At 38.1% G+C, this 22,015-nt stretch overlaps 1 protein-coding gene across 1 annotated transcript in view; it reads right to left on the minus strand.

Moving 5' to 3' along the window:
- USH2A (usherin) overlaps window positions 1-22,015 on the minus strand; it is a 372,299-nt gene that overhangs the window by 207,186 nt on the left and 143,098 nt on the right. The window contains exons 27-31 of the mRNA XM_041426677.1: window positions 19,510-19,713; window positions 19,306-19,386; window positions 16,716-16,901; window positions 2,661-2,774; window positions 165-326 (exon numbers count right to left, since the gene is read on the minus strand). Of these exons, the coding sequence (XP_041282611.1) occupies window positions 165-326; window positions 2,661-2,774; window positions 16,716-16,901; window positions 19,306-19,386; window positions 19,510-19,713 (747 nt within the window). The remainder of the gene's footprint in view (window positions 1-164; window positions 327-2,660; window positions 2,775-16,715; window positions 16,902-19,305; window positions 19,387-19,509; window positions 19,714-22,015) is intronic.

Here is a 22,015-nt window from a genome sequence, read left to right on the forward strand (position 1 = left end):
AAAGAGTAAGATGCTTTAAAATATTAATCCCAACAGGGTTTAAAGTGCATCCAGCCAATTTTAGAATTGTTTCTCTTTCCTCTGAAATAAGAAGGGTCAATCATGCAATTGTTCATTGCAACCATGAGATACACGTCTGACATGTTACCTAGCAGAGAACTCACCTTTTATAACATATTTAGTTCCATTTCCAGAGTAAATTGGTATCCCATTCATATATAAAGTATATTGGGTAATAATACCATTTGGTGTTTTGGGTGGACTCCAACTCATCAGCAGGAATGTGGGAAAAGATATTGCTGTGGGTGGTTGCACTTCTTCAGGGGCTGGTGAAAAAATGTATAAAGTTATACTATGTTGTCTTTCTGCAAATAATAAAGAATTTCAATGAGAAGCTATTACCAGAAGGATTTTTGGCAAAGCTGAAATTTCAGAAAAGATTTTATATCTGCATCATACTAGAATTTTGAGTAGTCTCCTATATTATGTGAGGATTTCTAGCCAAACAGAATTCTATGAAAGACAGCAATATACTCTTTGCTTTTAGGAGAATAATTATGCTTCCATAATTTTATTTTTCCAGCTTGGTAACACCAATCAAGGTGAGAGGTACAAGATTTTAGTGCAGTCCTTTTTTAAATACAGATTATTTTCTCTTCTTTCATGGTTTTTATTCCTAACTACAAAGCAATCATTCCAATCACCAATGCAGGTGATGCGTTCTCAGGCACTACCTCTTGTTTCAAACTTTTCATAATTCAATACACTTAGTAATGTTTGTTGAATGTAGATTTTATGTATATAATATACTGGAAGTTAGCAATGGATAATAATTTAAGAGTCAAGTTCTTTCACTGTTCCAATGAGTTATACATTAGAAGTACAAGGAATCCCAGTGAACACTGCAAGGGGAGCAGAGCTGAGGCCTTAGTCTGGGAGAAATATCTTGTAATTTACAAGCTCTGTGCTAGCAATTTAAAACAATAACTAGCAGTGCCTGGCAATGTGAAAACAATATAAAGTAATGAATGTTTCAATAGGGAAACAGGGATAGCTGGAGGGTGTGATATGGTGTCTGTCTTCTGTATCACCAATTTATTGTTACTAAGAGCATGCAAAAAGAGCGTCCAAAAATAGAAATTCTACACACTGACTTTTTGTTCAATTCTTCTGAGGGCTAAAACACATGTTCCCCATGGCTTTATTCAATCTCTGGGGAAAAAAAAAAAAATCTACTCTTGCCTGAACCATTCAATTATGACAGGTAAAGATTTCTGCTTTATTCACTAAGCTGAGAAAATAGGACATAAACAATTTATTTTTAATTGCTATGTCACAGCAGAAATACACAAATATTGAAATAATGTGTTTCATTTTTATATCACAGGGTCCATTAAGTATTTGGCTGTCAGAGGCTGCACCCTTTAATGGACAATGACACCAGACAATCTCAGTCAGTTTATCTTGAGCATCCAAGAGGTAATAAATGGATTTTGGGTTGATTGGTGCTGCTGGCAGTTACTAACATGGTCATGCCAAAACTCTGTTCTAGCAATGTTATACTGCAATCTTCAGCACTGTCCCCATCACGACAACACCTTGCACAACAACCTGCTTTGGCAGCAGTTAAACACTTCAGCATCCTTTTAATTATTATGGCTATAATTCACATGACTTCATGCCAAAATTTTAGTTTCTTTTTTGGTACAGTATTACAACCTAGTTTACATGAGAATATAAAACAAAGACCTGTGGGAGGGAGGGAATTTTGAAAACTACTTTACATCATGGAAGATTAACTACTGTCTAATAAATACATGTCAAAGTCTTCATTATTCTACTGGTGTAGATTTGGAGTAACTGATTATTTTAACTGGATTAGTATGGCTTTAGAATGACAGAACCAGGAGATGTGAACTTTATGTTTAATTGAGAATGAAGTTAGATATGTCGCCGATATTTTTGGGGCATTTGTTCTAGTAATTGATGTGCAATACATATCAGCCCAGACTCTAAAGTCAGAACTGAATGCATTTTTTCTTTCTTTGTGCCCCTTCTCTTAATGTAAGCATAGGATGCCTTAATTTACACTCACACCCTTTAAGTTTGAGCACAACAACACGTAAAAGTGTTTAGGAAAAAAAAGGGAAAATCTGAACAGCAATTAATAAATAACTCAATCGGCATTTGGCAGTTTCATCACACTGAAATAATTGTTGCCTATTGCTGGTGTTTAGTGGTTAAAAGAAACCATGGAAATCAACCGTTTGATTCTCAATTTCATACTGTGCCATACAATCAATTCTTTTTAGTCAGACTGTCTCTAGATTTACTTCTGAGCCATAGTAAAATGAGGAAGCTTTCATTAATCTTTCAGATGCTTCATATTAATGACAAGGCTCTTGCATGAACAATGTAACAGCAATTAAAAAGCCCATTAATCTGCATTACAGCTATTAAAGATGCATGTCATTAAAGGGTATGGAGTTTGATTCATTTTCGCACCCCCCAAAAAATGGAGCAATTATGGTCTGGCAATGCACTTTGTCATCAAATTAGGTTGGGGTTTTCCAGCAAATGGCTTTGCAGCGTTTAGCTCTTCTCCTGTTTTATTATTCATGACTGAAATGTGGAAGTCAAGACCTTTGAAATTACTTTACCTTCTTGTGGAGTGGAGATGTTCAATGCATGCAAGCTCTCAGTACAGCCAGCCAAAGTGCAAGCAGTTAGGGTTACAGCATAGTTTGTGAAGGGATGCAAGCCCCTCAATATGCCTGCAATACAAGAAAACAAGGTGTTATGCATGTGCAGTGTACAGACTGACTGCATGCAGACGTATGCAGAGGGAAAATAAACTTTTGTACTATGGGCTCCCACTGTTACAGGTGGAAAAGAAAAATTATTTAAGGCTTCGTACCTCCTATCCATTACTTAAATTTTACAAAATAATTTAAAAGCAAATTATATTTTACTTCATTTTAAGTAATAAATATGCACCTGTGTTTCTTTAGTCATGGTCACTGAAACAGATACTACATCAAAACAAAGGTGTATATTTTAATGTGACAATATAGGAGGTTTTTTTCCTTAATCTCTGCCTCAAAATTTTTTCAGTTATTAATTTTGTTTTTTCCAAGGAATTTTCATTGTCTCCCAGAACAAGTTTTTTTAATGAGTCCTCTCCAACAATGTCCCTATTCATCTCTTTTTATGAAACATCCCACTTGTCTTCCATTCAGTAGCAGCATATAGACCACACATTTGCTACAATAACAACAGTAATATAATTCAGGTGACACAGTACCCAAGGGTTTACAAGAAGAAAAATCTGGGGCCTTATTCTATTTCAGGTCCTGCTTATGTTAGAGAAGAGAAGTTACTAAATTCTCACATATCAATCAGCTCCGTGTTATATCAAATAGTAACCACTGCTTACCACTTCAGGAAGTTTTGCAACATTTTGAACTATATATATATACAGAAGGATTACAAGGGGGAAAATTTAGTTTAGAGTCATTTTAAGAAACATCGGCAGTTCCCACTTCAAAGTAAGTCCAACAACAAAGTAATATAAAATCTAAATACGGAAGTAATTAAAAGAAGGCAAATTCATGCCAAGTTTTATTTCAAACCATGTTCTCACTTCGACTGTCACAGCTCTACAAAATTGATGTGGTGTTTCATTAAAAAAATAAAATTTATAGCAAACTATGTTATTTCAAAACAGTATGTCAAAGAACTTCTGGCCAATTGTCCCACAGTACAAGAAGTCTGAAAATCGCCTCAGCATTACATGTACACAGTTATAAAGACAAAATTAGTCCTTACTATTGCTCTTCACTGCATTACTACACTAACAGAATGCAACATAAGTGTGTTTCTTAAAAAAATATTTTTTCCCCTCATAAGTCCTTTATAATCACAAAAAGGTCATGGAGAATTTTATGTTGGAAGTTAACAGCTACAGCACAAATTATTGTTTTCTGAGTAGAACCATCAGTCTGTACAAGTTTATATTGTGTTTAGTAAAAGGTGTGTTCACATGGAAAATACGAGATTAGCTTCCACTGAATTAGTAACATTAATGCTTTTTCTTGTAATCAATCAAAAATTTCAAAGGTTGGAATAGCAATGATCTTTCTATTTGAATTCCCTGGGGTGCACTTCTACTCGTAGATATGCAGAAAAAGTAATCACTTTTACATCAGAGTATTGTTAAAATAAAACCAGTTGACCAGCATCTTCTTGCTCTGATTATAGTTTTGATTTTGCAAATCCACAGTGAAGACCTGTACTGACATCCAATCTAAGTGTGACAGGAGAGAAAAATGCTGCGTCGGTCACTACCAAAGAAATGTCCCTGTAATTTTTCTGTGATGGACAGAATATTTTTAGGAGTCATCAAAAAGATAGAAAATAGGAAATAAAGTTTTCATAAAATGGTATGAGTTGAAAGGGACCATAAAGATCATCTGGTTCCAGCCCCCTGGGTAGGGAGACTTCTCACCAGGTTGCTCAGAGTCCCATTCAGCCTGACCTTGAACACTTGTGCATGTCCCAGGGATGGGACCTGAACAACTTCTCTGGCAACCTGTGCCACTGCCTCACCATGCCCACAGTAAAAAATTTCTTCCCGATATCTAATCTAAACCTAAACTCTTTCAGATTAAAGACAATACTGTCGCCCTGATTTTGTAAGACTTTGTTAAGCCTTCTGATGTTTGCATTCTTTCAACAAACTTTCTCACACACAGTTCTGTAAATAACCTATGTTTTGCATTCTTTCATGGAGGTGGAGAGAATTGATAGACCCTTGGTCTGTCCAGTGGCATTGGAGAGGTGGCACTGTCACCCTCCAATCCACTGTCACCTTTGGAAAACTATAAATGTTGGAGTCAGAAAATAAAGCTCTTCTTCTTCCTTTTTGTTCCCCTCGAGAGCAGCAGTGTCTGTGTCATCATTTTGTGCCGTATCACAACACAATACCCTTTGTCCTTTCACTACATTCCCTTGCAAGAAATTCCTTTTCTTGTATGGCCCCCCCTTTAGGCATTACTATGCCTGTAAAGTATTGGAAGCTACACAAAATTGTGCATCACAGAAATTCCATTAGTCAAAACACCATCTTTTTTACGCAAGAGAGTATTTCCACTTATTTCCAGATCATAGAGGGTTAAACCCAGGAAACTATAAAAGGTGCTTTGGGAATTACCTCCACAAACAAATACAACTTGGAACCAAATCCTCTAACTGTGACAGTTGCAAGTTCCTGGTCAAGAGGAGTATGGCATCTTATATACACCATCTCTCTATTCACTCTGTGGTGCTTTAGGAAGCAATTTAGTTTTATTTGCACTTTCTGCATTTGTAGCATTTGTTTCTTATGAAGCAGTGAATTAATGCTCCTTGCATTTCCTCCTGGAAGACATTTCATGGAAGACATCCTTTAGGGATACCAATGGCTTCAAGCACTGAGAGCTGTACAATACCAGATATATCCAAAAAGACGCCAGGACATGTAGAAGGTTTGGATTGGACTGTTTGGTTTACTTTTGACGAAGCAGGGAGTTTTTATATGAAGCACCTGTAGCACAACAGACTTCCCGTTGCATAGGTAGGTTTGTGAATGGCTGAGAGAATTTGCATGGAAAAAAAAAAGGCAAACAAATAAACCCTTTTGCTACAGGAGGTTTTTGTTTAAAAAATTCATTCAGTGAAGGCAGCAACTTAAAAAATATTTTATTCATTTCCTAATTAATGTTTTTTTCCTTCACATGTACTCCTGCACAATTTTTTTTCGACAAAGAAACAGATGTGCATAGGTAGGCAATAGAAAATGCACAGATTTTATTTACATACTTCAGCAAACTACTTTTTTCTCAGCTGCCATCCTATCTGTTTGGCCAGCATCCACTATAATCTGTTCTCCTTCATTATGTTAATCTGTGGGCGGAAAGATTTCTGTCATCTTCAAATCGCTTGTACAGCAATGGTAAACACCTTGGCCTGTCTGTAATTGGACAGGTGTCTGCATTGGTGTCACCCAGCTTTTAATTCAATTAAAGAACTGGCTGCTCTGCTCTCATTACCCACTCATTTCCCCTGCACTTTCAGTCAGTCGATGAAATTTACACTCAGCACCTGACTATGCTGAAATACAAAGTCAGCAGTCCCACAACAAAGATCATCACTGATACACATGAATTAATTTAAAGAACCGCAAAATAAATTTTGCAGTAAAAAATAGCCTATGATCCAATGAAGTTGGCTGACAGCTTTAAAAAAACTTTCCCTAACTCCTCAATTATCACACTCTCAGACTGGCATCTCTTGTCTATACCCAATAATTGCTGATCTGATAAGAGTCCATCAGGCTTTCCAAGATGGGGTGCTAACAAAGCAAAATTTGGCCACACTTGCATGCATTCTATTAATGCTAACAGGACAGAGGTGGATAAATTGTCACTTTGATCAGGAGATAGGATTAGAGACATCATCAATATTTAAGAAGAGGGTCAGCCTCACACATTTGGGATATGGGTCCCACACATTCAGTCTGCCAGTACAGAACAGCTGAATCCACCTAAAGTCAAAATTTACATCACAGACTACATTCGAAGCCTTAAAATCCACATGGGGAAGTGGAGATGCTAAATCATTTTAACACACCACTCCTATCTGCCCAAAGAACTTTTGGAAGTAAATTAAAGTTCTAACACAGACATTTTGACACAGTGACCCCATGAAACTGAATAATGTAATTTGTTAAATATGAATGTAAAGTTAACAGTCTAAAAGAGTGATCTGGAATCACACCTAGAACATTAAGCCCACTTTATATGCAAAACTAGTATTTAATTGTCTATACTTTTATTTAAATGGTCTTTAATTATTTGCAATATTGAAAGTCAAGGCTTAGAGTTGTGTAAGAGAGAAAATGCTAGGTTAATTCTCGCAGTGAAGGGATTACAACTTGGGCAATAGCAAAGGGTTCAACAATTAATTTATGGTAAAATGGGTGTGTGGGCTAGTCAGAGGTAGTTGCATATTTAGGTCCACTCCATTCAATTTTCTAATGCATACAGTATATAAGAATATTGCATATGCAGCTTTTTTCCCCTTCACTTCTCCATAAGGCAGATATTTCTATTGTCCACTACCTCTCAAAGGGAGTTATCATACATTTAGACAACACAGCCATATTCCACAGCATTGTGGCATATTTTGAGTGGAAAACTAGTAGTTCTCATAAAAAAAAAAGGCTTACCACTACAGTATGAGGGCTAATATTCTGTTCATAAAAACTGAGTGCATCATTTTGCCAAAGGGACTTTTCTTTGCCAGATTTTTTCATTGTTTCCTCCCTAACGTCCTATTTAATGAGGACCTATTTTGAAATACACCTACTGCAATTGAAACAACACTTGACCTTTAGATTTACCTTAATTCTTGTCTAAGCTTTAAAAACAAAAATTACCAAATCTCTCCACCCCAAATCCAGATTATTTAGCTAACTTGAGTGCCTGAGGTTATACAGCATCTGTCCAACAAAGTCACTTGTGTGTTGAGATGCATCATTGCCACAGTACACTTAATCACAGTCCACTGATCAGAAAAGGAAGTCCTCAATTGACTTTGTTTCTGACAGATTGTAGCAAAAACTGTTTAAGTACATGTGTCTTCCACATATGCAATTCTGAACCTAAAGCCTGTGCACATCAATCTGTCACAAACACCTGCATTTTTAAAGCATCTTCTAACTAAGTATAGTATGAGTCATAAAATGAAGAACTACTCAACATGAGGGTACTTATTTCAACTCTATGGCTTACAAGAACAAAAAAAAGTTTTACTTTAATTATTGCATTTAGATGGCTTGAAAGACCCTTTTTTTCCGAACAGAAACACTTCATAAGAAACTATAGACAAGTTCCACTGTCTTTGCAGATGCAATTCAGTTTGCAGTGGTTCAAGGAAACCTGTTCCATTCCCCATAGCAAAGGGAACTCTCCAGCTGCTTCAGTTTGCAGAAAACCTTAACTGAACAGTGCAATTTTGCACCAAGAGTTAATTAACCACGGAGAGTACTGGCTGTGTAATATCTATCACTGTTTAACCCTCAATCATTCCAAATAACTTAATCATTGCTTATTTTCTGCAGTACGATTATCTTTAAAAGTTTGTAGAGAAACAAAGAGATACTGTTTACTTTTTTTGCAGATTTTTAATGTCTATAAAAACATAATAATCCTTTCTAGCCTGAAAAACATTAAGAAATTAACTTTTTATTACTAAAAATATGGGTATGTATCTAAGAGTTGATGTAATTTTGATAAAATGCTCAGATTTATTTAATCACACAACTTACATTTTGTAGAAATAAATTTATACAACAGCATTGGACTGTAAACAAGCTTCATTTAGGTCTAAACTCAATCAAGTCTGAATCTTAATACTGTAGAATATTAATATAATTTGTTTTAAAATTCATATATTGAAAAATATGCCACTAGTCTACTAAAGCCAGCTAAATGAAAGGAGAAGGGAACCTACATTATGCCACTCTGACTTAGAGTCACGAGGAGCTCAAGCACCACTTGACAACTCACAGAAACCTAATGGGCACAGACAGATCTATCAGCTACCCCTTGTTGCAGTAGCTGCCCCAGCCAAACATTCTTACTTATATAAGAAGTTCTACAAATTTAGAAATTTGTCTCAGCTTGGAGCAGGGATTTGGGAGTCCTCATAGTGCTCTGGCCCTACATACATTTATCTTAGTTGGTTTACAATAATCCCTTTCAATAAATTTTAAAAATCTCATTAACTGTGGTAGAGGAATGCTTTGAGTGTAAAATATTTGTGCAAACCAAGAGCTTTCTAGTAATTTCAAGTGCATGACAGTATTGCCCAAGCAATTCATCAACAGCTTCACACAACAAACTCTCCATTGGTGGTAAACTGCTCATTTCATCCCACACAGATGAAATAAGCCTGAGAGAAACCACATTTTTTAATATCCATCTCAGACAGAGACACCCGAATCCCATCAGAGGGTCCAGTCAGGGTGCAGAGGCCAGTCTCAAAGCCACAGGCTGCTTTGGCAGGGGACTGGCAGAGCTTTCCCTGAGAGGGACAATCTCTCAGCTGACAGCATTTGCCAGAGCATGGGCATTTGCAAGGCTGGCAGCAAGCTTCCCCCAGCGCTATGGCCCCACTGTCCAGCCCTGGCTGATCTGTCACTGGCAGGTGGCCCTGTCTCCTCTTCTGAGAGACTCTCCCACTAGAGAGCTTTCAAAACCACAGCACAGCTCAGAGACTTTGATTAACCATATTAAATCGTTAAATTAACTTTTCCTGAGATATTCATCTGCCGAGCATAAAAGACTATAAGGTGAAAAGTAATTACAAACACATGTCACAGGAAGGAGGGAATGGCAGCTGTCAACCACAATTTTCTCATCACCACGTGTGCAGCCACAGTATCAGCCCTTGCCTGTTGCAACAATGACAGAGGTGGGATGAACTGCAAAATCATACAAACTTGAAAGACAAACCTTTAAGAGGAGTAAATACCAACTTTACTCCTTTAAGAGGAGTAAATACCAACTGTGTGTGAATTATTTTTCAGAACATTTTATTTAATTATTATTTGTATGTATCATTAGAGCCCACAGTTTAGAGCCTGGTCAATCTCCTGAGTTCTACAGTGAGAGAAATCTGAATCATAAAATGGGGATTTTGCACGTGCTTGACAAGAGAAGCGCCAGAGGATTGTGATCAGTGGCACAAAATACAGAGGCAAGACAGGTGGGGTGTATCCCAGGGTTCTGGGATACTGTTCAATACCTTTATCAATGACTTTGATGATGAGGGAAGTTTGCACCCTTAGCAAGTCTGGATAATACAAAAAGGGCCACTAAGATGGTAAAAAAACTGGAGCACATGTCTTCTGAGAGAGAGTGAGAGAGCTGGGACTGATCATCTCAGGAAAGACAAGGCTCAGGGTGATCTATCAAAATGTATGAATACCTTATGGGAGGGAACAAAGCAGCAGCCAGACTATTCTAAGTAGTGCCCAGCAACAGGACAAGAGTCAATGGACACAAATTGAAATACACGAATCACAGTATCAGAGAATATCCTGGGCTGGAAGGGACCCACAAGGATCATGGGTCATGATGATCTTAGAGGTCTTTTCCAACCTAAATGATTCTGTGATTGCTGAGTCCAACTCCTGCCTCTGCATAGGACAACCCCAAGAATAACACCATGTATCTGAGAGTCCAAACGCTTCTTGAACTCAGGCAGGTTTGGTGTTGCGACCACTTCCCAGGGGAGAAAAATAAATTCCAACTGAACACAGGAAATCGCTTTTTACTGCAAGGGTGACCAAACCTGGAACAGACTTCGCATAGAGAAGTGTCTCCATTTACGGAGATATTTAAAAGTCAACTGGATGTGTTTCTGGGAAACCTGCTCCAGTCAACCTTGCTTGAGGTGAGGCAATGGACTAGATAATCCTTCCAACCCAAATGACCCTGTGATATTATGGATTCCAAAGGAAAGTAGAAGCAAAAGCTGATCACAGACCACACTGAAACAGTGTGTTCTAAAGCTTCTTACATTTGTTTCAATACTGATTCTAACTTATATTCCAAATTTTGGTGTCAGCAGGTGGGATGCACCAGAATGCAGAAGAAAGCAATCCAGCCTTTAGGAAAAAAATTCTTACGTGCGGTGACTCTGTACTTCCTGTATTACTTTGCATCAGTGTTATTACATGCTTCTCTGAAGGTAAGATGGGCAAGCATGGTACTTTTCAAATCCCAAAAACTCTAACTTTATACTCTCATACTAGAATACAGATACTGAACACTACGTTGAAATATATCACCTTATCCAATAAACTCCTGGTTCAACACCTCATTTAAAGGATTTAAATCTGATGAATATTCCTTTCTTGGATGAAAATGAAAAAACAGTTTGACATTTTGGAAGATTACAAGGGTCAGATTTTGAAGGATTTTGCTTCCTGAGGAGTCAGAAACAGGCCTCTGAGACTGTGGGATTATAGTCATTTAAAGACCTATTTTACTTTTAATATTTAGCTCAGTTTTTCTTCTTCTTGACAAGGGTACAAGAGGTTCTTCTGAATGTGACACACTCAGTACAGCCTTCTGAGAAATGGGTAATGCTCTTAACTTTTTGTTACTGTGCTCCAGTTATGACTCAGGACCCTAGTGTCATTGTTCAAAAGAATCTACAGTGTAAGTATAAACCAAAACATAACAGATGGGCCTAAAAAGCTGCAAGGAAAAAAATAAGACAGAGGGTTGTCAGTGCCCTCAGATACATTTCAAGCAGCAGATAAGCAGTGGCTAGTCTTGCCAGGGAATGAAAATTTCAAGGAGGGCATGGAAAAATACCATAGATTCTTCATCAATGACCCCCACAGAGAGCTGTGGTGCCTTTCTGCTGTTGCATTAGCAAGCCTGGCTGTTTGAGTTACTGCAGCATTTTCTCATTGATTGCAACAAAAGAATTTCTAAAGAAATGTCCCTGAAATTAGGGAGAGAACAAGCAAAACTTTTCATTCAGAGCAAACTGACAAGTAAGCAAAGACAGCACCTTCTGTGGGGTTCTATGTTTATATTAACTTTTGATTAATCAGAAAAGATAATTCATGGGGGAAAGATACACTGTCTCCTTGGAGTCTCATATTTGTGGGTAACTAGTTCTCAATATCCACTGACTTGCTCACCTGTGTAGTCTTCACTGAAATCAATAAACTGAAGTAAAATGACTTTGGATTTGTGATTTAATTTACACCTGTCTCAGCTCTGACCTCACCATGAGGACATGAATTATATATTTCATACAATGTCAAAACTGGAAAATACATAACTAAACTACTGGACAGGAGTTATAAATAACAAGAGGAAGCACATCTTAAACACACAAAACTGAACTGGAATAATTACAGCAGTTACAGAAAAAGAAAGAACAAATGCATTGAAAAATAAAGACAATTCTACCATAAACCATTAGGCAGGATGGTCCAGATGCAGCTTTCAGCAGAAGAACCCCACAACCAACCAGGTGAATTTGCACTAACAGGAAGATTTATTCTATGCTTAGCACATTTCTTACACTTTCTTCCTGAGCATCTAGAGAATCACAGAATATTCTGAGTTGGAAGAGACCCACAAGACTCATGGAGTCCAACTCTCAGGTGAAAGGCCTGTACAGAGATTGATCCCACAACATTGGTGTTATTAGCACCATGCTCCAACCAGCTGAGCTCATCTAAGGGTCATAATCTGACACATAGATCAATATTTAAATACAGACATTCTTACATTCTTTGGGTCATATGAGTGGCCAGTGTGCTGCTGTGGCAAACAAAGTCAACAGGACGCTGGGTTGCATCAACAAGGACATCTCCAGCAAAGATAAAGAAGTCATTATTCCCCTCTACTTAGTTCTTGTCAGGCCACACACAGAGCATTGTGTTCATTTTTGATCCCTGCTGTGCAAAAAAGATGTGGACAGGCTGGAGAGAGTCGAGAGAAGGGTGACAAAGATGGTCAAAGGATTGGGTAGCCTGTCAAATAAGGAAAGACTGAGAAAATTGGGTTTGTTCAGCCTTGAGAAAAGAAGGATCAGTAGAGATCTTACCACGATGTTCCAGTATCAAAAGTGTGGCTACAAGAAAGATGGAGTCTCCCTTTTTACAATGAGTCACATGGAAAAAACCATTTTTTATGGGCACAAGTTTCTCCTGGAGAGACTACAATTGGACACAAGACAAAAAATTTCACAATGAGCACAATCAGCCACTGGAATAATGTTCCCAGGAAGTGCTGGATTCCCCAGGTCTGGACACTTTAAGATACAGCTGGAAAGGCTGCTGGGCCATCTTGTCTAGACTGTGCTTTTGCCAAGAAAGATTGGATCAGATGATTATTGAGCTCCCTTTCAATATGGTATGTAGGAATGCGCCCCCTAATGACAGAGCGGCAAAAACTAACCTTTGTCCCCCAAAAAAGGAAAGAAGCCCAGAAGCTTCTCTCAACTGTTAGGTGGAAAGCCACCTCATAGGGCCTCAGGGACTTCACCAAACACCAGAGAACACCTAATTGGATAGAAGCCAAAAAGTCCCGCCTGATCAATCAAGTAGAAAAGAACAGAACAAAAGAGAAGAGGGGCTTTTGTGTGAAGTGTTTCTACCAGGGGCAGACCTCTGTACCTGGCTCGAGTTTTTCTGTTTGTTATTTTGCCTTTATTAAACCTTTTTTGTTTCTAACACCACAGCAGAAGCCATCCTGCTTATTTTATGCCCCCAAAGTGTAGCTGAGCTATCCTTGGGTGTATTAAGTGTTTTTCTAGGGCTTATGAGAACTGGCTCTAGGACAAACAACTTAATAATGGTATTCTATGATTCCATAATTTTATTTTGCATTATTTGACAGCTCTCTACAACTCCCTGACAGGAGGTTGTAATGAGGTGGGGGAACAGTCTCTTTTTCTGTGCCTACAGTGAGAGGACAAGAGGAAATGGCTTCAAACTGAGAAAAGGGAGATTCAGATTAGGTATTAGAAACAAGTTACACTGTTTGGGTGGACAGGCATTGGAATGGGCTGCCCAGAGACCATCCCTGGAAGTGCTTAAGAGATGTCTGGATCTGGTGATAGGTGATGTGGTTTAGTGGTTTAGGGGTTACTGTGGTGGTGTTGGGTTCATGATGAGCCTTGATGATATTACAGGTCTCTTTCAACCTTGATGATGCTATGATTCTATCTGCTGTAATAGGCTAAAGAACAAGGATCCATTTACTGTCTTCATTTAATGTAAAGGTATGTCATGGTTTGAGGCTGGCACAATGCCAGTGCCTCCATGAAAATATACTTTCCTTAGTGGCTTCTGTGAGATGTGATCATGAACAGAGCAAAGCAGGCTCCAACTTAGGAGTAAAGGAAACAAACTTTATTAATTACAATATCTAAAAAGGAACAGACACAGCACTAAGAATGAAAACCCTCCAAATACATTCCTCCTCCTCCCCCCACTTCTTCCACAGCATGAAATAACACCTTAGATTTCCACCCTGTCACCATCTCTCAAATAATCAGCTTTAAGTCCATCATCACCCCTCAAATAATCAACTCTCAAGTCCATCAGGGAGAGAGGAATCCCCCCTTGCACCCCAGGCTTCCCCCAGAAACACAACTGAAACCTCTTGTGTATCCATGTCACTTGTGGCACTGCTCGGAGAACGTTTGCCCTCATGACTTCTTCCCTCCATGTCCAGTGCTCTCACCACTGCACATGGACCAGGACTGCTTTTAGGGTTTTCTTTTTAAGGATGCTCCAAGCAGTTCTAAAAAGCAGCAGTCTCAGCTTCGGGACACCAGTCCCCCCCGAATTTATCCCCTGGGGTCGAGGGGCCTCGTGAACAGAGATCTTCCTCTCCACTGAAGACAGAGGGCATCCCACACCCCCCTCAGCCGTCTCCGTTCATGACACTGCTTCACCACTCTCTCTTTGGCTTCAAGGCATTGCCTCCCCCTAAATGCAGTCTCTGCGTCACAGGAAAAACACGGGTCTGCCCACGGCTACACAAGAAAAGAGTCCAGCCCAAGGCCACCCCATCATCTCCTCCCACCTAGGATTCTTCTCGACTCTTCTGACATTCCTCACGTGCACCAACGTCACACTTGTTCATTTCCTCCTGCTTCACCTCTCTCTCCTCATTCAGATTCAGGAGGATCACTATTTGTAAGGTCTCCATTATTCTAGAAAGGGGTTAAAATCTTCACCTCTGTCTGCCCAGAACTCTCATGGAGGCCGGTTCCCAGTGCCGCATCCCCCACTTCTGGATGGCCGTGCTGCCAGCACGGTACCAAACATCAAGGCAGCACAGGCACTGGCTCTCTCTCTCTATCTCTCTCCAGGGGGGTAGTGGGGGGGGCCTGATACTTCTCAGAGCTCTTCCACCCTTCCATCTTGCAAACCCTTCACCCCATCCTCTGCCCAAGGCTCCAGCCTACCTCACCCGCATGGCTTCCCTCCCCCAGCCAGCCCCAGCTGGGCAGGGGAGCTCTGACCTCCTTCACTGACCAAGACCAAGAGAGAGAGTGTTCCTGGGAGTTCTAAGATTTTAACCCCCTGTGTTCTCAGAGGCGGTCTATACCTTCAGTGGCCAAACCAGGTGGCAATATTCAAATCCAAGCACTGATTGGTTTGACCACAACCTCCCAAAAAACTCACTTCCTTCTTAACCTACAACAAGGTCTCTTTCAATCTTGATGATTCTATGATTCTATCTGCTGTAATAGGCTAAAGAACAAGGATCCATTTACTGTCTTCATTTAATGTAAAGCTATGTTGCTTCTTCTACCTCCTCTAAGCTGCAGGCAGATAACCTCTTACCTGTCCAGCCTGGTGCAGACATTTTCATAACCCTGACAGACAATGATAGCACAATGCCAAACAAGTTAAACAACATTTTGGTTCTGACCATGAGCTATGAGCAAGTTTCCTAATCCATATGCCTCCGTCTTTAGTTTCTACCAGTATAGTCTATATTGTCTTGTAGCATAGATAAATATAAGGAATGTTGAAATCAACAAGGTCATTAAAGAAATCCCAGTAAGGATAGAAAGCCCATGCAGTTCTGGAAAGGTCACTACTCACAAATAGTAAAAATATTTCAAACCAAAGAAAATAAAATATGTGCAATTTTTCCCTTGAAAATGTACATAGGTTATGACAGAGAAACATCACAAACCATACATACTTATGTAAAAACTATTACCTGGACTTCAGGAAATAACACACTGCCTGAGGGTTAACACACTTTCCAAGACTGTTGTACTGCCCAAACCTGAGCCAAACCGAAGTACTAACTTAGAGCATTGCGTCATTACCACTTTTTGAATTGTTATGAATTACAGAATTGATATTAGAGATCATAAAAATGAATTTATTGTTCTGCACTATTGCCCCATTTAGTCATCACATAACATAATCCAGATTCCTGTCTATAACGCACGTCCTTCCCAGGGAACTTTGTAGCAGCCAGAAAAGGCAGTTTGTTCACAGAGAACAGAAAGCCAGATCCATGCTATCCTGGCAGGAAGAAATGTCCCAAAATTTTCTCTATAACATTCTCACCTTATAAACACAAAGCCACAAATTTCTTAATTCCACAATAGCCTACCTCCACATCCCAGTGGCATCAACCACAGCATCTGATTAACACCAATTTATGATACTTCCCACTTAAGTCAGTTAGGTTTATATGATCAAATTTAGGCATCTATATCAAGTGCTTTCATACATCAGGTCAAACAGTATCATATGGGACCCACAGAATAAATTAGGTGAAATGGATGGAACAATACGAAAGGGGTTAAAAAAAATCACATATATTAAGCAAATACAAGCAAACAAAAAAAGTGTTTTTCCCCCAGATCATAAATAGTTTGGGAATTGCTTTTTAGTATTTGTGCTGAATCTTAATTTCTATTGTTCTTTGAAATCAGTAAATCGCTACAGGGATGCTGACACAAATAATTATCTTTCCAAGCGTTATCTATGCTGTGTATACACAAAAACAGACAAGCAGTATTTTATAGATCAACAAAAGGAGGGATAAGCATCCTGTGATATTAGATATGCCTAAAAAATGGTACTTAACAACATTTACCTGTGAGCATTCCAGCATCAGCAAGCTCAGCACTGGTGATAGGTACAGTGGGACCATCCGCTTCATATGCTTTCAAAATGTACTTCTCAATTACACCTATGACCCCAGCTGGTTTGTCCCAGGTGACCTCAATGCTGTAACCATTTATACTGCGAGCTCTTGAGGGAGTTGGCACATTTTGTGGAACTGTAGAAGAATAAAATAGAAAATAGAGAAAATGGCAGTTCTAAGGAGACTATTGCCCCTATTCTTCACTTTTAATGGCTGCAGTAAATCAGACTCAACCATTAGCATAAATACAATTTATTAGAGTTGTAACTTTTCAGCATTGATTTAATATGACTGCACATCTTGAGCTATTCAGTTTAAGCTATATTTCAAAATCATCAAAACTCCATCTGCATAACATTCCTTCTTGTCTTGTTGCAATTTTCCAAAAACATTTCATGTATCAAACATATTTAAGCAACACTCACAAAGAGAGGAGGTGGATTGCCTGTAGCTAACAAGTTCAGGCATTATAATAGTACAACTGAATGAAACAAGGCAGTAATGCAACAGAGAAGAGTTTGATATTTATCAGTTGGGTATCTAAGCCACAGAATGCCACAACTATAAAATGTTTCTAAAAATTTCCATTCTATTTTACAGAAGCCCTTCAAAAAATTAAAGCTCTTTCATTTATTTTTCACATGCATATTTTATTTCCACAATGCCATGCACTTTTCCTGGGGCAAAGCAGAGATTTTTAAGGCCTTTTTGCAAAATCCTTTGCTTCTGATCTTCTGATCATTCCATATTACAAAAGAAATAACAAAACAAAACAAAACAAAATAAAAATAAAAAGGAAAATTTAAATGTTTTAAAGAACTGGAAAACCAAGATCATATATGCATAGAGTTCCTAATAAAACAAAATCATTCCATTTCCTATAACTTTTAACTATTTCTTGGATATTACTATGCCAAGCAAAGATCTGGTCAGTAACAGCTTCATCACAGATGACTGCACAAAGCATGCAGAGGAAAGACCCAAGGAACACTATGGCAGGATGATGGATGATGAGTTTGCTGTAGATGCATGTGGACTCCCTAGCCCTGCAGATGATCACTTGCTTTTCTCACCATCAAATAGCCTATCTTTTGGTAATTTTACTGTTTAGTTTCACTAAATATGAATGAATACTTGTTTTTTATAAGAAGGCTACCAGCATTGAAAGCGCAAAAACACCTGGAAGTTTTGATTCGTCTGAAAAGAATGTGATACTCTGAGAAAGTGCCTATTACTACAGCAAAATATTGATTTCATTAGTTATGAAGTGTATCACAGGGCGAGGTAAGGTACCGTACAGCAGATGGTCTTCTCATAAGGGATATAACAAAACCAACTCAAAAATAATTAAATAGCGCAATTATTGTCCGACCCCAGGGAACACGGACTGCTCAGTACTGTGGTCGGCTTGCAAACATAAATTTGTGGCAAACCTTACAGTTGTCAAATGGTTGACATGAAAATATGCATATATTTTGTCCCTTCTGGGTGGCACACAAGGTACAGGTTGTATTAGAATGTATCTGCAAGTCCAATATTTATGCATGTATCACATAATTTTTTAAGGTGATACATTGGATGACATATCAAAAGAATGCTCTGCAATGATGGAATACAATTTGGCTTCAATTTCAAGAAGAGGAAAAGTTAGTTAAGTAAAATGCACAGAACTGTAAATCTTCAAAATCTTACTGGCTTGATAAAAGTTTGCAAAAGCACTGACCAGGAAAGTTTTTAACATTTTCTTCATAAGATATATGAAAAATTTGATCTTTAATGTATCATCTTCCTACACTGAAACCTTCTTCACAAGCCATGTGCTTCTGTTCTAGTAAATATTACCACATTTTCACACACAATTTACGGACTACTCATTAAAAGAATCCTCATTCAGCAGCACTGACTAGCACACCCATATGTCATTCATTTAAAAAAACAACTTTCACAAGACCACCTTGTCCCTAGCAGATACATGGCCTCTTATTTTCCACAGCTTGTGCCTGCTCTCCCAGTATCACCTTCCTCTACACCTGATTTTGTAGCACTAAATTATATGTAGGAAAATATAAATTTATTTACTCCAGCCTACTCATGTAATGTGATGCTAGATGTGCATAAATAAATGGTTGCTCTTACTCAGTTAATGCAGCTCAAATCTTTAGTGTCCTTAATTAAATAATCTAATAAATATTTGGAAAATACCTTGAGTTATGAGAAAAAAATATTTGCCTGAACACTTTATAGCTGATGACTGTAATCTGGTACCCGTTCAAAGCATTAAGCAGTTTCACCCTTTCAGAAACACTATGGAAGGTTCACTAATCAAAATTGTTTTGTTTGGATAATCTCCACAGAATCACAGAACGAGTCAGATTGGAAGGGACCACAGTGGGACATCTGGTCTAACCTCCCCACTCAAGCAGGGTCATCCTAGAGGACAGGGCACGGGATTGTGTCCAGGCAGCTCTTGAACACCTTCAACCTGACATTAAATATCTTATGAAAAATAAGAACGAGTAAATCTTGAAATTTTATTTACCTGATTCTCTTGTTCGAGCATGGGTCCACGCACTAGATACTGATCCTCCTTCATTTAAGGCAATCACCCTATAGAGGTATTCTTCAAAGGACATAGAGAAGGATAGAGGAGGTAAAAGATTAAAAAAAAATACTGAACACAATAATATATTAGTAAAGAATGGAATTAAAATTATGCATTTTATTTAAGGAACCAATGCGCTACCTGTAAATGGTTGTAGAGCACTCTCATAAACACTCTGCTCTTTTCCTCGGTACACAAGGATGGAGTCATTTCCCCTGCAGTTAACAGCACTGTCAGTTGATAGGCATCCGTCCAGATTGACTCTGACAGCACTGCTGGACACAGATGCCAAGTTAACGACAGCACCTCGTGTAAATTTAACATCCTTCATGCAACCACCGAAACCTAGCAAACAGTAAGGGATTAGTACCACATAAAGAGCTTCAGTCATTAAGAAACACTTCTGTTCCTTTCAACATTAAAGACTGTAATGTGAATATGTTGACTTCCAACATGACATTCTGTCTCCACTTTCAAGACACTAAGCTAGTAAATTCCTGCCTTACTGATCTACACTTTCACTGTTAGCAATTCCATCCCACAAGGAAATACCTTTCCGTTTTCTCTTTCATCACTTCTCACTTTGAAATTATTACCATAAAAGTGATTCTCTGAGTTTTAAAATCAGCTTTCTGCTGCTTGCTACTATTTTGTTAAATATATATACTCCCTCAAACTGAAAAGAATATCTAGATTAAAATTACAATTAACTTCAGGAGATCAGATGGAGGGATAGCAGTTTTGTCTAACAGGGACATAACTCATGTGCTGTTTATAAACATACTCCAGAAACATAACCCCAAATTACTTTATCATTACCCCAAGTAATGATAAAAAATATAAGAAGCTTCATTTATTTATAAGCTTCATTATATTTATTTAAGCTTCATTATATTTATTTCTATGTATCCATATATTTCTCTGCATGCGTGACATTCCTATCAAAAATTCAAATATGTTAAATCAGTTACTTGCACTTACAACACAATTACAAAATTCAGGATGCAGTTGTTAAAACTTTCATATTTACTAAAAATTAATAAATTGATATATAAAATGGGTCTCAAATCTGAGTAGTGATTGGTGCTTAACACAAAACCTGAGTAAATAGTAATCAAACTGAAGACTTCAATTCATTTAAGAATTAACTCTGTGAATTAAAACTCCACCTCTCACAGATCAGGGTTCTCTTTAGTTTTGTGAAAGCTAAAGTATTTATATCTTATTTATATATTACATACTTTTATTATCTTTATTATTGAAAGATAACAGATGAGAGTAGTATTTGTCCTTAGCCACCTGAACTGAGAATCCAATGTCCATACACAGTTGATGCAAAAAGGGGTAATGAATGTGGACATCCATTTTGAATCACCCTCTAAAGCACCTTCTCTCTCCACAACACTGAGAATTTGGCCAAACTGCTCCTTAAAATGAATATATCCTAATTTAATTTCAACTCCTAGTCCACAGTGACCAGCTCAGTTTCTTAGTCTGCCACAGAAGAAAGAATTAGCTCCACTCCACCCAGGCATCCTAATCATAAGATAAAATGAAGTTGTTTGATTTGCAGTGAGATGCATTCTCTATAATCTATTTATATACATAATTTTTAGTACCTTTTTAGCTACATTTATAACTATTTGAAGATTCCTTACTGACATCAGCCAAGCAATACTGTCTGCTCTCAAGTGGCTGCAGAATAAGTAAAGATAGTACAAATTTTCACAAACATTCCTGCCAGGTAGCTTCCTTTTGAACCTCCCAGGATGGTATGTTCTGGGTCATGCAAAGGCTCACAGACTCCAGCTAAAATGTCTTAAAGTTGTAACTCACAGGAGGCAGGAGGAGAATAATATTTATCACTTATTCGCTGTGGGCAAAACAACATTCCTTTATTGAAATATTAACTATCAAGCATCCATAGACTGAGAAAACCTTTTCTAAATATTTATTAAATGGAAAGATCTCTATATTCTATCATCCTACCACTAATCATTGTAGTCCTAAACAAAAGTATGTTTTAAGCTACAATATCTAATCTTGTTCACCTGAACCTACATTTAGGAGCACATAAGATAATATTTATTTTCAGACACACTAAATATAAATTCACAGCTACCATCTTATTTTGTGGCATGCTGAGGAGGTTTGGTGGGAAATAAATATTTATTGATGTGCCTTGTTATGCACTTCAGACATTCACTTTATATGTAATTTTGCCCTAGATTCTTTGTTCACAGATCTCTTTGCTGCAGGAGTTGCGAATGCATCCACTCACAAGGCTACACCATCTGCTGCAAGGCAACACTGACAGGGTATGACTGGCCAGCTCTTTTGGGCCATAAATATTATACACACAGAACCTGAAGGAAGATTATATTATATGTGATACCTAGAGCCTGAAGAGTACTTTAAAAAAATACTCTTGAATTATTCCATAGCCGTGAAATTAAAAGGCTCTTTGAATGTGAACATTCGGTGTGAGTTAATGCATTCAAATCCACTTACTGGATACCCCACTAATCACTTACTGACTGATACGCATTTGTCCACAGCAGCTGAAAAATACCCTATGACTGATGAACAGTTTCAAAAGTGATGAAAAAAGACACCCAAATAGAGCCAGCTTAGTAGACACTTTTTG

Source organism: Onychostruthus taczanowskii, unplaced genomic scaffold (assembly GCF_017590055.1).
Source record: "Onychostruthus taczanowskii isolate IOZ18803 unplaced genomic scaffold, ASM1759005v1 scaffold93, whole genome shotgun sequence".
Taxonomy (NCBI): Eukaryota; Metazoa; Chordata; class Aves; order Passeriformes; family Passeridae; genus Onychostruthus; species Onychostruthus taczanowskii.